This window comes from Mesocricetus auratus, unplaced genomic scaffold (assembly GCF_017639785.1).
Source record: "Mesocricetus auratus isolate SY011 unplaced genomic scaffold, BCM_Maur_2.0 Super-Scaffold_100003, whole genome shotgun sequence".
Classification (NCBI taxonomy): domain Eukaryota; kingdom Metazoa; phylum Chordata; class Mammalia; order Rodentia; family Cricetidae; genus Mesocricetus; species Mesocricetus auratus.
The window spans coordinates 85,908,428-85,921,135 of NW_024429188.1; the positions used below are offsets into that span (position 1 = coordinate 85,908,428).

The 12,708-nt window shown below is 38.3% G+C and overlaps 1 protein-coding gene across 1 annotated transcript in view; it reads left to right on the plus strand.

Annotated features, from left to right (window-relative positions):
• The first annotated feature begins 837 nt into the window (after positions 1-837).
• Positions 838-12,708, plus strand: part of Slc6a14 (solute carrier family 6 member 14) — a 33,953-nt gene continuing 22,082 nt past the window's right edge. The window contains exons 1-6 of the mRNA XM_040744533.1: positions 838-1,065; positions 2,380-2,545; positions 5,004-5,135; positions 7,736-7,897; positions 8,631-8,766; positions 12,434-12,566. Of these exons, the coding sequence (XP_040600467.1) occupies positions 1,018-1,065; positions 2,380-2,545; positions 5,004-5,135; positions 7,736-7,897; positions 8,631-8,766; positions 12,434-12,566 (777 nt within the window). The 5' untranslated portion in view covers positions 838-1,017. The remainder of the gene's footprint in view (positions 1,066-2,379; positions 2,546-5,003; positions 5,136-7,735; positions 7,898-8,630; positions 8,767-12,433; positions 12,567-12,708) is intronic.

The window sequence follows — 12,708 nt, forward strand, 5'->3', positions numbered from 1 at the left end:
TGTCCATGTCAGTGACGATGGCAGTTCTACCAAATTGTATAGACATGGACAGCGTGAGTGTAGATTCTTTGAATTTTTGATGAAGAGATGCTGTACTCATGATCAGAATTACAGTAAAGCTGTCCTCTTTGGTAAGCTGGACTGGTTCCTTACAGTTTACTTTCTAGGCCTCGCCTTTCTCAGCCGAGTGAACTCCTTTGTTAGGGTTCGAATTTCCCATAAACCTGCTCAATAATTTGTTTGTGTTTGGCTTCTTTGAAATACCACACAAAGCAATCCTTGTAAAAGGGAAAGCTATCATGAAGGCTGAGAAAGGAGCTCGAGACATAGATTCAAAGTCGCTCTTTTCAGTTAGAGGCAGCTGGGTAATCTTATCTTAACTGGCTACATTTCAAGGTGCCCAATTCAGGGGCTTTCCCCTTTGGGAGCAGCATTTGCCCCCACGTGATGAAGGGCTTTCTACTGAGGGGCAAAATTTGGGGGATATCAGAGGCCCAGAGCTGTCTGGTCTGTTCACAAAAATCATAGCAAAACAACATGAGTCCCACAGATTGGGTCTCTCCACCTCCAGCATCAGGGAAGATCAGCACTTGTCCCCAGGACAGAGACCTGACTGAGAAGCAAGGTTAGGAGAAGTCAAGTGTCCAGGAAAGGAGGCAAGATTGCTAAGACACCTGCTCAGCTCTGAGTCAAAAGTTGTCAGTCTTCTTTGGCTCTGGCTGCACAGCTCGCTCACACACAGCCCAGCCCTTTTTCCTACTGCTGGGGCAGGGAATTGCTACATGCAGGATTACCTGGGGGAAAAACCAGAGGCTCACTTTGGTCCCTTCCGGTAATTGAAAGGACTGGGCGTCAGGGAGGGGGAGGAGAGAGCTTCCCTTCATAAATGGTCCCACCCCTAGGCAAGGTGGCTCAGTTTGGCAGGTAGCAACGGGGGAGTGTGCACCTGCCACCAGTCGAGCTCAGCCAGACTGTGAGAAGAGGCGAGGCGGAACGCGCCAAGGGAGTGAGTGAACCATGGACAGATTGAAGTGCCCCAGCTTCTTCAAGTGCAGAGAGAAGGAGGTAGGGGTCTGGACGCTTCTGGAGGGTAGAGCAACAGAGAGGGAAAAGAATGTGGGGGGAGGAGTCTCAGTTTTTGCTTTCTGTAGCTGTTCCTTATTCTACATATTTCTTTCTCTTCAACTCTTCTCAAGTATGCCAGCTATGTTCCCACAAAGTCGATGTGAAAAACAAGTTTTATGCTGGTATTTAGGAGACTTAGGAGCACCTCACACTGTTCCTAAGGAACACCTACAGAATGCTGTTCTTTCTGTTTGTCTACACTGTACTCATATGCTACAGGAAAATGGACTGTCCTTATCTGACCCTGGGAGCATTCCATATTCAAACAGGTGACAGGTTGGAAGAGAACCTCTCCCCAAGTAGAGGAGAGAGAAGGAGAGAGAGAGAGAGAGAGAGAGAGAGAGAGAGAGAGAGAGAGAGAGAGAGAGAGAGAGAGAGAGAGAGAGAGAGAGAGAGAGAGACAGGAAAATTTGTCTCTGCATATTATTCCGTGATTTTAGTAAAACAGTGATTATGTGCTGTAAGTCAGGGAGAGAAGCTATCAGCACATAAAAGTGTGTGGACTGATTTTCATTTAATTGGAATCTACATTTGATACTTCTCAGTGACCCCCTATAAACCTTGGAATGTTGGCTCTTTCTAATTTACACTCAAATCTTTTGTATGTGACACTTGACTTATCTACTTCATTTGCCCTTCATGTTGGTGTGACATTAAACTTCGGATGCTGTTAGGTGAAGGGGCAGTAAAAATATCTACTTAAGATTTCTTTCTTTAATTTGAAGAAGGAAGTGCTAAGTAAAATAGCTACCAACCCCTGCATTTAAAGGGGCTCAAGGCACCTCCAAGAAGTCTATGTTGCTGTCTGGTGCCCGGTTGAGTTTTCCCGCCTGACAGTCTCAGAGTGGCAGGCAGGGCCCAGTCCCCACTGTCTGGGTCCTGTTACCTCCGTTGGTGCCAGTACAATCTGCTGAAATTCTAAGGCCCTCTACCCTTCCCTCTCCAACCTCACAAGCTTCTTCTGTGTGTATTTCAGTTCATTTTTATAATTTTTGGAGCAATTTAAACTCTAAGTTTATTTTCACAAAAGGAAATAAAATTACAGTTGCAAGAGAAAAAAAATACCTACCAGCAGAAATCTCCTTAGTTTTGTCTATCGTTAATACTTGGATGGGAGAAATCTTGATTTTGAAAAGAATGCCGCATGAGTTTTTCAGTCACCCCACTTTCTACAACTCTGTGGACTTGTGAAATTATGCATCTGTGGAATTTGTAACAGAAAGGGAAGACATTGATAATTTTTTCCTTCTTTAGAAAGTGACGGCTTCATCTGAGAACTTCCATGTTGGTGAAAATGATGAAAATATGGACCGTGGCAACTGGTCCAAAAAATCAGATTATCTTCTGTCTATGGTTGGATATGCAGTGGGATTGGGAAATGTGTGGAGATTCCCATACCTGACCTACACCAATGGTGGAGGTAGGTTTTTCCTTGTGTTCTTTTTCCTACAGTGGCATGCTGCATAACTCCCCTCTGTCTCTCTCTCTCTCTCAATATATATATTTTAATATAACATATATAAGCATATATAATATAATTAGAGAGCTTCACACTTGTATATAATGGAATATGAACTAAAGAGAGGTATTTGATGCTTTGAGTTAATAAACAGGATGAGAACCAAGCTAAACATTTGCTAATTGACAGTGAGTTACTAGCTCAAGTTTGAAAACTGCTTCATAAAACTCTCCGATATAAACTTGATTTGTTACATGCAGTACTTCTGAGTTGCTTTGAGATACCATAATAGTCTTCACTAGGACTTTCAAAACTGTGTTCAGACTCAAGTTGAGTTTTGCTTGAATTAGAAGTATGAAAAAGGTGGGAAATCTGGATCTTTTTAAAAGCTCAAGGAAACTGTTTGCTTAGCTAGAGTAAGGCATTTTTATAATTTAAGTGTGACCAAAATAATTGTTAATTAATATTTTATGTTGCAATATTCAGGTACATACATTTCAAATTCCATTGGCAATATAGAATATAAATAATATGCAATAACATTTAGTTCAAGGCTATGTGATTTTATTATTGCAAGATAATTCTCTTTATACCTTGTAGATTATTAAGGTAGGATCAATGAGAACACAAAAATAACTAAGGTGACACACAAAGGGAAATAAAATGAATTGCACAATATTCTAGCAATGTGGAAACAACTTTTGCCTTACACCATTTTAACTTACTTGTGTTTACTCTGTTAGAAGTATATAGGTGACATGTGCCTGTATTTCATAATTGAACACCATTGAAATTTTGCCAGTATAATTATTTTTCTCTTGGCACAATAGACTTGTGTGTGGTGATGTTTCAACCACATTCTTCATTAATTGAATGTATTAAAACATTTACACTGGTCCTCAGACTCAAGAAAGGAGCTCTGTTTCTTAAACACTTATTTGTGGATAGCTTCTAGGACTTAGGTCATCCAACAGTGGTTTTGCTATAAGTATTAGCAGGAAAGAGAGTCGATAAGCATGATCTTTCTGGTGTCTATGTCCTAAGGCTCCTTTGAGTTTCTTACAATTATGTTTATAATAAGATAAACCCTGTAACTTGACATCATATGTTCACCCAATAATTACCATTCATTTCTAGGAAATGAATCAAACTCATTTTAATAGAGAATTGTGAAATATAATGCAAACAAAATAATTTATTTTTTCCTTTGCTATTGCCTCCTTTTCTTCTGTTCACTCTAAAAGTTAGTATGACACACAAATACTCAAATTTTAAAGATCACACCATTTGGGTGATAGATTATCTACATTCTCTAAGTGCTTTTTAGTTCGTGGATAGCAAGGAAAATAACTAAGGATAATTATGACAGAAGTGTACATAGTCAGAAAGCCTGTCTCCATTCATCAAGCTCCATATTGCTTTTGTTAACTGCTGCCAACACTTCTAGATTGTTTGGCTAGGCCATTTAACATTATTTCTCTGTTTCCACTAGTAGTCTGGTAAACATTCTAATGAGCAACATCATAAACTAAATATGGACAGTAAAACAAAATGTTTAAAATGAGAGAAGGGGCTGGATATTCTTATGTGGGTGATTAGTTGCTGTGATAATGGAAGTTAACTGAATAAGTATCAACAGGCCAGTCTTCGAGCAAAACCAATACATTTCTTACTAACATTGACAAATAACCTTGTGACTATTAAAAGAATCATGAAATTAATTGCAGTAATTTACATTCTGAACACTATTTACCTTTTACAGCCTAAGTTTTGAAAGTCATTCATGATTGTTGAGAGAGAGGAGAGGGAGGGAGGGAGGAAGGAAGGAAGGAAAAGAGGAAAAAAGGAAAAAAGGAAGGAAAGGAGGAAAAAAGGAAGGGAGGAGAAGAAGAAGGGAGGAAAAAAGGAAGGGAGGTAAAAAGAAGGGAGACAGAGGAACAGACACTGAAACGTGCCATGTGCTTAATGTGCTGCCACTGCTTGATTAGTAAATTAGTAAATTGATTCATAATTGCTAGCTGCACAGAATTTGAACTCATAACAGAAACTGATGAGTTAGTATTGTGTCCCCCTTGTATAAGAAGGAAAAGTTCACTTGTTACTAAACAGACCTAGGCCAAATAACTGATTAATGATAGAGCCAGCATTTTAATGTAGATGTGTTTGACTGCACAATCTCTGATCTTTCAGCTTCACTAACCTTATATTATAGTAACTTCGCTACGTCATATTTCCACTCCTATTTGACTAATGGGAAACACACAGTTAAGTACCTTCTCACAAAAAAGTAATAAATCTTGAACCTTAAGCCAATTCCCTCAGTTCCACTATATTAGGACACTTTAAAATGTTATGCTCCTTGTCAAAGTGCTCCCAAGACTTTCAGATGTAATAGTATATTTATTCCTTTGCTTTTTAGGTGCTTTCTTGATACCCTATGCAATTATGCTAGCGTTGGCTGGTTTACCATTGTTCTTCCTGGAATGTTCACTGGGTCAGTTTGCTAGCTTAGGTCCAGTTTCAGTTTGGAGGATTCTGCCATTGTTTCAAGGTTTGTATTTAAGACTTTTCATCATCATGATTGTTGGTCTAGATACACATACAACTGTTTTTTCATTTTGTGTAAGAAAAGACAATTCAAAACCCTATCTCAGAAAAAAAAGAAAGAAAAGAAAATTCAAAGCACTGGTCACATATGACCTCATAGAAGTTGAGCAGAGAATGCTTGCAGAAGCAGAAGTGGATAGGAAGGAAGAAGCCATGTTGGTCAAAAATCATATGGTTATAGTTAACACGAGTAAGTTGGCTGGGAGTGGTGGTGTATGTCTTTAATCCCAGTACTCAGGAGGCAGAGGCAGGTAGATCTTTGAGTTGGTGGTCATCCTGGTCTACAGAGTTCTAGGACAGTGAGGGCTATGCAAAGAAACCCTGTTTCAGAAAAAAGAAACAAATTTAAGAAAGATAAAATCTATAGATTTATAAATTGGAGAAATGAAAAATGAAAATCACAGCATGTTTTCTATAGTTGATGGCAGACCATATATTATATTCATATATTATAATCTCAAAAACACAGGGGTCATTAAGTATTCTTACAAATAAAAGGATACTCACCTGGGACAATATGCTTTCTAATCTGATGATTAATTCATTCTACAATATGCATGTGATTCAAACATCACATAGTACATGAAAAATGCAGTTTTCCCTTTCAGCTGAAAATACAAAAATAATATGATAGGGCAAAGATGGCATTGCTCCTTCTGTATATATTTTGTGCATACACATATACATATTCATATGCAGGCATATGTGAGTGTGCATGCATATAAGAGCATGAAAGTCAATGCCATGTGTCTTCCTTAATTACTATGAAATAGTCTCTCATTGAACCTGAGCTCATTGTTTGGCTAGACTGGATGGACAGTAAGAACTGGAGAGAGGCTGTCTCTACTTCCTCAGTGATGGGATTTTAGATGCACACTATTACAATAGGCTTTTTAATAATACAGGTGCTAGAAATCAAGCTTAGGTACTTATTCCTCTATAGCTACAACAGATACTTTACACACAGAGACACCTCCCCAGCCTTCAAATGTTAACTTTTCTTCTTACCTGGAAGCACATATAAGAAGGGTTAGGAAGAACACTAAAAAGATGATTGTCATCGTTACATTACTTGACAATTTTCACCTTTTGCATTATTTTGTCACGTAGTCTGTTGTGCATTAGCTTCAAGACAGTACCTTTAAACATGCATTAGTTTTATTTTTATTTCTATGTATGGGCACATGAGTTTATGTCACATGTGTGTGAGTGCCTGTAGAGGCCAGAAGAGGGCAGTGGATGCCCTGGAAATTGGAGTTACAGGAAGTTGTGAGCCACTCAATATGGGTGCTGAACTCTTGCTCTGGTCTCTGGTCCTCTGGATGATCAGCAAGTATTCTTAACCACGGAGTAGTTGCTCCAGACTCAAAGATCTGCCTTTTCAAATACTTCTTGTCCAGTTTTGTCTTACTGTCTTTGCATATCTTTTTATAAAACATCACCAAGAAAAGAAGAAAGGCAGGTCACCATTTTCTCTTGGATATTCATGATAGAACAGTCCAGATGAAAACAAACTCCTTGATTGTTGTTAAACATTGACTTCTTTTTATCTCTGAAGACTAAATATCATTTTAGCACTCACTAGTCACTGCAAACTATTTGCAAAAACATCAATATATAATATATAATATTGAGGTAAATAGGATGCTTTGCTGGAAGACTGGAGACACTATTTAAAATACTAGTATTAATAGAAGTTATAATCACTATGCTAAAGTGTACTGTGAACCTACTTAGTTACAGAACATTCGGAGGCTGAAATTCAGATTGTTTCTGAATTTGAAAAATTTCTGCATACTTTCTTGTAGAAATACTGGAGTGTGTCCTTTAAGGATGTTAAATCTGAATCTTCCTTTACAATCTGACTATTACTGACTATTATTTTGCAGATAGATATATGAATTTTGGTGGATGAGTCCATAGGCTATAAGCATTGAAGCTTTTTAATACCTGCACTTCCTGCTATGACAGGGAATTAAAGACTTAATAAGAAAGAATAACTGACACAGGATTTTGTGAGTTTTATGGTCAAATCTAAGGTTATTCACCCTTAGCAGTAATAACCTTTTCTCACCAACTAAAAAACATTCTCCAAAAGGCAGTTATCAAAATTGTTTTACATTTAGGTAGAAGGAGCTGGAGAGACTGCTCAGCAGATAAGAACACTCGCTGTTCTTCCAGAGGCCCCAAGTTTGGTTACCAACACCAACACTGGGCATTACAGAGTCACCTGTATCTCCAGCTCCAAGGCATCCATCCAATGCCTGTGTCCTCTTCAGGCACCCACACTTGTGTGTGCATATTCACAAGTGTGCATAAGCACAAATACAATTAAAAATCATAACAACAAAGTCTTTTAAATTTTGGAAGACAGGTATTGAGAGGGTAACACCCTTCGATTCAGGCACACACTTATTTTCTGGATGACAACATAGAGTTATGTGAAAGAGTCTTTTAATTTATTAAAGCTTTTGTAGAAATTGAACTTGGTATTTTGCAGATCAGCAAAACAAATTTTACCGTTTAACTATTTCTTTTTTTCAGGTGTGGGCATCACCATGGTCCTGATATCCATTTTTGTGACAATCTATTATAATGTTATAATCGCCTACAGTCTTTACTACCTGTTTGCCTCTTTTCGAAGTGTACTACCATGGGCCAATTGTTCTTCTTGGGCAGACAATAACTGTAGCAGATCACCAATCGGTAAATTCCATTGGCCTAACTTTTAAAATATTGCTAAGTGTATAATTCTGTTATATTCTCTAGATAAGTTCAAATGAATAACTAATTTTCTAACCAACTTAAGTATACTTTTATGAAAGGAAAAGCCACACCTAGAATTCTCAAAAACCTATGTTCTAAGCAAGAGATAGTAAGAAATTGGAGAGTGGTTTTGAAAAATAATGTGCTATCTTTAACAGCATTAAATAGTAGTTGTAAAGACTGGATACTGCCAATTTCAATATGAGATACTTAACATTAATACTGGAGGATATTGCAATTAGGAATATCCATGCTCATCAGGTGAAGCTTTAATGCTTTGGAAGGGTTTAAAGGGGCCAGCATATCATTACAAGTTAGCTAAGTCTCCCTAATGAAAATTCTATTAAGTTCTAATTCTCAACTGAAAAACCTGTTATTCTATAGCAGTTATTACTGTGACTATAACCAGAGTTTAAATGGACAGTTAGTATCACATGCTTTACCAGTTGGTTGTAGAGAAGGATTTGATTCATTGAATGTAACATGCTCTATTGTATTTATAATTTATTTATTCTATATCTACCAAGTAACAATTTAAATAGGAAATGAAGTATTTCTCATTAAAATCCTTTTTTCTTCCCACAAAAGTATTCTTCTACAATGAAGCACATCTATTTATCTATCTATTTATCTGTTTATCTATTTAAATATCTATATATCTATCATTTTTTAGCAATTGGCTGCAATGTGAGTACAGGGGCAGGAGAGATGTTTATGAATATAAGCTGGGTAAATATCAACAACTTGACCTGCTTGAATGGTAGTGAAGTTTTTCAGCCAGGACAACTTCCCAGTGAACAGTATTGGGAGTAAGTATTGATTGACTTCTTAAACAGGTGTTATTGAAAGGCTTTATGAACCACAATAAAATATTGGCCAGCTTCTTTTATTATACATTTTATTTTGTAATTCTAATATAAGTACATGTTGTGAGTTGGACATATTTCTCTTTACTTCTGTACCTTCCCTCATTTTAATTCCCATAAATAGAAGGAGAACCATGACAGATAAATACTTCATTTGGTTCAGATGTGTACCTACTGTAGGTGAGTTGAACTACCTGAAAAATTAGCTCATTGTTGACAGTGTATGTTTTACGTGTATGTTGTTCGGTGCATATAACACCTAAGTAATGGTTTATTAATAATTACCAGTTAAAGGTTAAAGTTAGGGAATTATAGTGCTTGTGAGATGACTCAATACATAAAAATGCCTGCTCTCAAGCCTGAGGATCTGAGTTTGATTCCTAGAACCCACAAGATAGAAAGAAAAACCTGACTCCTGAAAGTGCTCACTGACTACCCCCCATGTGCAGTGGAATGTGCATACACACATAAAATAAAAAGGAATATAATAAGATAATTCTTTTTTATTATTTATTTTTAAATTTAAATTTAAATTAGAAACAAGGTTGCTTCACATGTCAATTCCAGGTCCCTCTCTGTTTCCCTCCCCTCCTCCCGTGCCCTCCCCCAACACCCCAAATATGACCTCATTTCCCCAGGGAGGGTGAGGCCCTCCATGGGGGTGTCCATAGTCTGTCATTTCATCCAGGGCAGGGCCTAGACCCTCCCCCAAGAGTTCAGGGTGAGAGTACATCTCACATTGTTGGATGGGAGTCCAAAGTCCATTTGTATACCCGGGATAAATACTGATCTACTGCCCAAGGCTCAATAGATTACCTAGTCCTCCTCACTGACACCCACATTCAGGAGGTCTTGATCAGTCCCATGCTGGATTCCCAGGCATCAGTCTGGGATTCAAGAGCTAACCCTTGTCAGGTCAGCTGTTTCTGGGGGTTAAACCAGCCCAGTCTTAATCCCTTTGGTCATCAGTCCTCCCTCTGTTACTGGCTTTCTTGAGTTCAGCTCAGTGCTTAGCCGTGGGAGTCTGCCTCTTCTTTCATCGGCCACTGAATGAAGGTTCTGTTTCCCAGACTGTCTTGCCATGGGATTGTAGGCTGGCACTCCCCAGATCTATGTCTAAAATCCATATATGAGAAAGTACATGGCATGTTTCTGTTTTTGTGACTGGGTTACCTTGCTCAGGATGGTTTCTTCTAGTGCCATTCATTTGCCTGCAAATCTCAGGATTCCATTGTTTTATTCTGCTGAATAGTACTCCATTGTGTAAATATGCCACATTTTCTCTATCCACTCTTCGTTTGAGGGGCATCTAGGTTGCTTCCAAGTTCTGGCTATTACAAATAATGCTGCTATGAACATAGTGGTATAGACATCCTTGTTGTATGAATGGGCATCTTTTGGATATATGCCTAAGAGTGGAGTTGCTGGGACTTGTGGTACGTTTATTCCCATTTTTCTGAGGAATCTCCATACTGATTTCCAAAGTGGCTGAACAAGTTGGCCCTCCCACCAGCAATGGAGGAGTGTTCCCCTTTTACCACATCCTCTCCAGCATAAATTGTCATTGGTGTTTTTGATTTTAGCCATTCTGACAGGAGTGAGATGGTATCTCAGAGTTGTTTTGATTTGCATTTCCTGGATGGCTAAGGATGTTGAGTACTTTCTCAAGTGCCTCTCAGCCATTTTAGACTCCTTTATTGAGAATTCTCCATTTAGTTATTTAGCCCACTTTTTAATTGGATCCTTTGGTGTTTTGGAGACTTGCTTCTTGAGTTCTTTGTAAATTTTGGAGATCAGCCCTCTGTCAGATGTGGGGTTAGTGAATATTTTTTCCCATTCTGTGGGCAGCCTTTTTGTCTTGCTGACTGTGTCCTTTGCCTTACAGAAGCTTCTCAGTTTCAGGAAGTCCCATTTCTCATTTGTTGATCTCACTGTCTGTGCTACTGGTATTATGGTCAGGAAGCTGTCTCCTGTACCAATTCGTTCAAGGGTACCACCCACTTTCTCTTCTAAGAGGTTCAGTGTGGCTGGATTTATGTTGAGGTCTTTGATCCATTTGGACTTAAGTTTTGTGCATGGTGATAAACATGGATCAATCTGCATTCTTCTACATGCCAGCTTCCAGTTATGCCAGCATCATTTGTTGAATAATAAGATAATTCTAATGATAAATGATTAGGGTCTGAAGAGATGACTCAGAGGTTAAGAGCATTTACTGTTCTTTCAGAGGACCAGCTTTTGCCTCCCAGCACCCACAAGGTGGTTTATAACTGTTTGGAACTTCAATTCCAGGGGATACAATGCCCTCTTTTAGCCTTCATGAGCACCAGGCATACATATATGCTCCTATACACATAGGCAGGCAAAACCCTCATGCACATAAAATAAAATGAACAAATTTTAAAATATCAACCACCACTCCTACTTTCAGGGCTCAGGGAACATTTCACAAAAGGAGCCAAAGGATTATAAAAAACAAGACGATCATGTAGTTTGCTGTGAAATTATATCTCCTAATAAAGTCAGAAGCTGCACATATAAAGCCTCAATGACATGATTGCCAAAACATGCGTTGAACTAGGGTGAAACCAATGGAAATGCCCAAGTGGATGAGGGAAAATCCACATGGCTTCAACCCTACACAAAAAATGATAGGAAACTAACTAAAGCTGGTTGTCTCCAGGCAGGAGCACACCAATTGGTTGCCTAGTGCCAAATACTCAGTCCTGAAAACATCCATGGAGGTAGCCTTATGTGTGTGTGTATGGAAAATAAATATATATGGATAAATATTGAGAGAGAGAGAGAGAGAGAGAGAGAGAGAGAGAGAGAGAGAGAGAGAGCAGATGCCTGCAAAAGTCAGAGGACTCAGATCTCCCTGGAGTAGGAGTTACAGGTGGTTGTGGTTGTGAGGCACCTGCCATTAATGCTGGGAACCGAACTCAGGTCTGCTGGAAGGGTAGTAAGTACTCTTAACTTTGAACCATATCTCTAGCTTCAGAACTGAAAATTTAAATCCATGCACGTTACTCTGGGAAATCATGGTGTTTACCAGAAAATCTTTGAAGGTATGAAGAATCAGACTACATGGAAGGCCTCACCCTCCCTGGGGAGCAGAAAGGGTATAGGATAGGGAGTCAGTTGGGGCAGGGGAGGAAGGGAGGGAGAGGGAACTGGGATTGACATGTAAAATAAGTTTGTTTCTAATTTAAATAAAAAAGGAAAAGAAAAACAAAAAACAAGTTTTTAATAAGTGTTATTCATGAATTTATTTTGAGAAAATCCCATATTGAGTCACATGAAGCTCCCAGAGAAAAGTTTTATTTCTTTATATAAAAGGGATTAAAATGTTGGAAGAAAATCATGAGTAAGGCTTTATTCTAGGTGCTTGAAATTTGGACTGCCTTTGGGTAAACTTGAAGTTCAAAGCCTGACTTTTGAAGGAATAATATTTGTTTCTTCACAGAACATTATCTATCAATAAAAGGCTTGCAAGACTAAGCTACAATACTGGAATTTCCCTTTGGATGAAACACATTACAAAGCCCATTGATTTTTTTTAAACAAAGGCAATTGATTCTATACTTACAAAAGGTCTTATATATTTCAGTAAAGTGACACTTCAGCGGTCAAGTGGAATGGATGAAACTGGAGGAATTGTGTGGTATTTAGCACTTTGTCTCCTTCTAGCTTGGCTCATAGTTGGAGCAGCGTTGTTTAAAGGAATCAAGTCCTCTGGCAAGGTAAGTTAGAAGTCACATTAGCGATGCAGTTGCTCTCCAACTTCATTGTAGTTTAATCAAATATAAAATTATTAACAGAGTTTTGTATAGTAGGAGCATTCAAATTCGTGAAAGACTTTTTACATAAGACATTCTAGTTTCA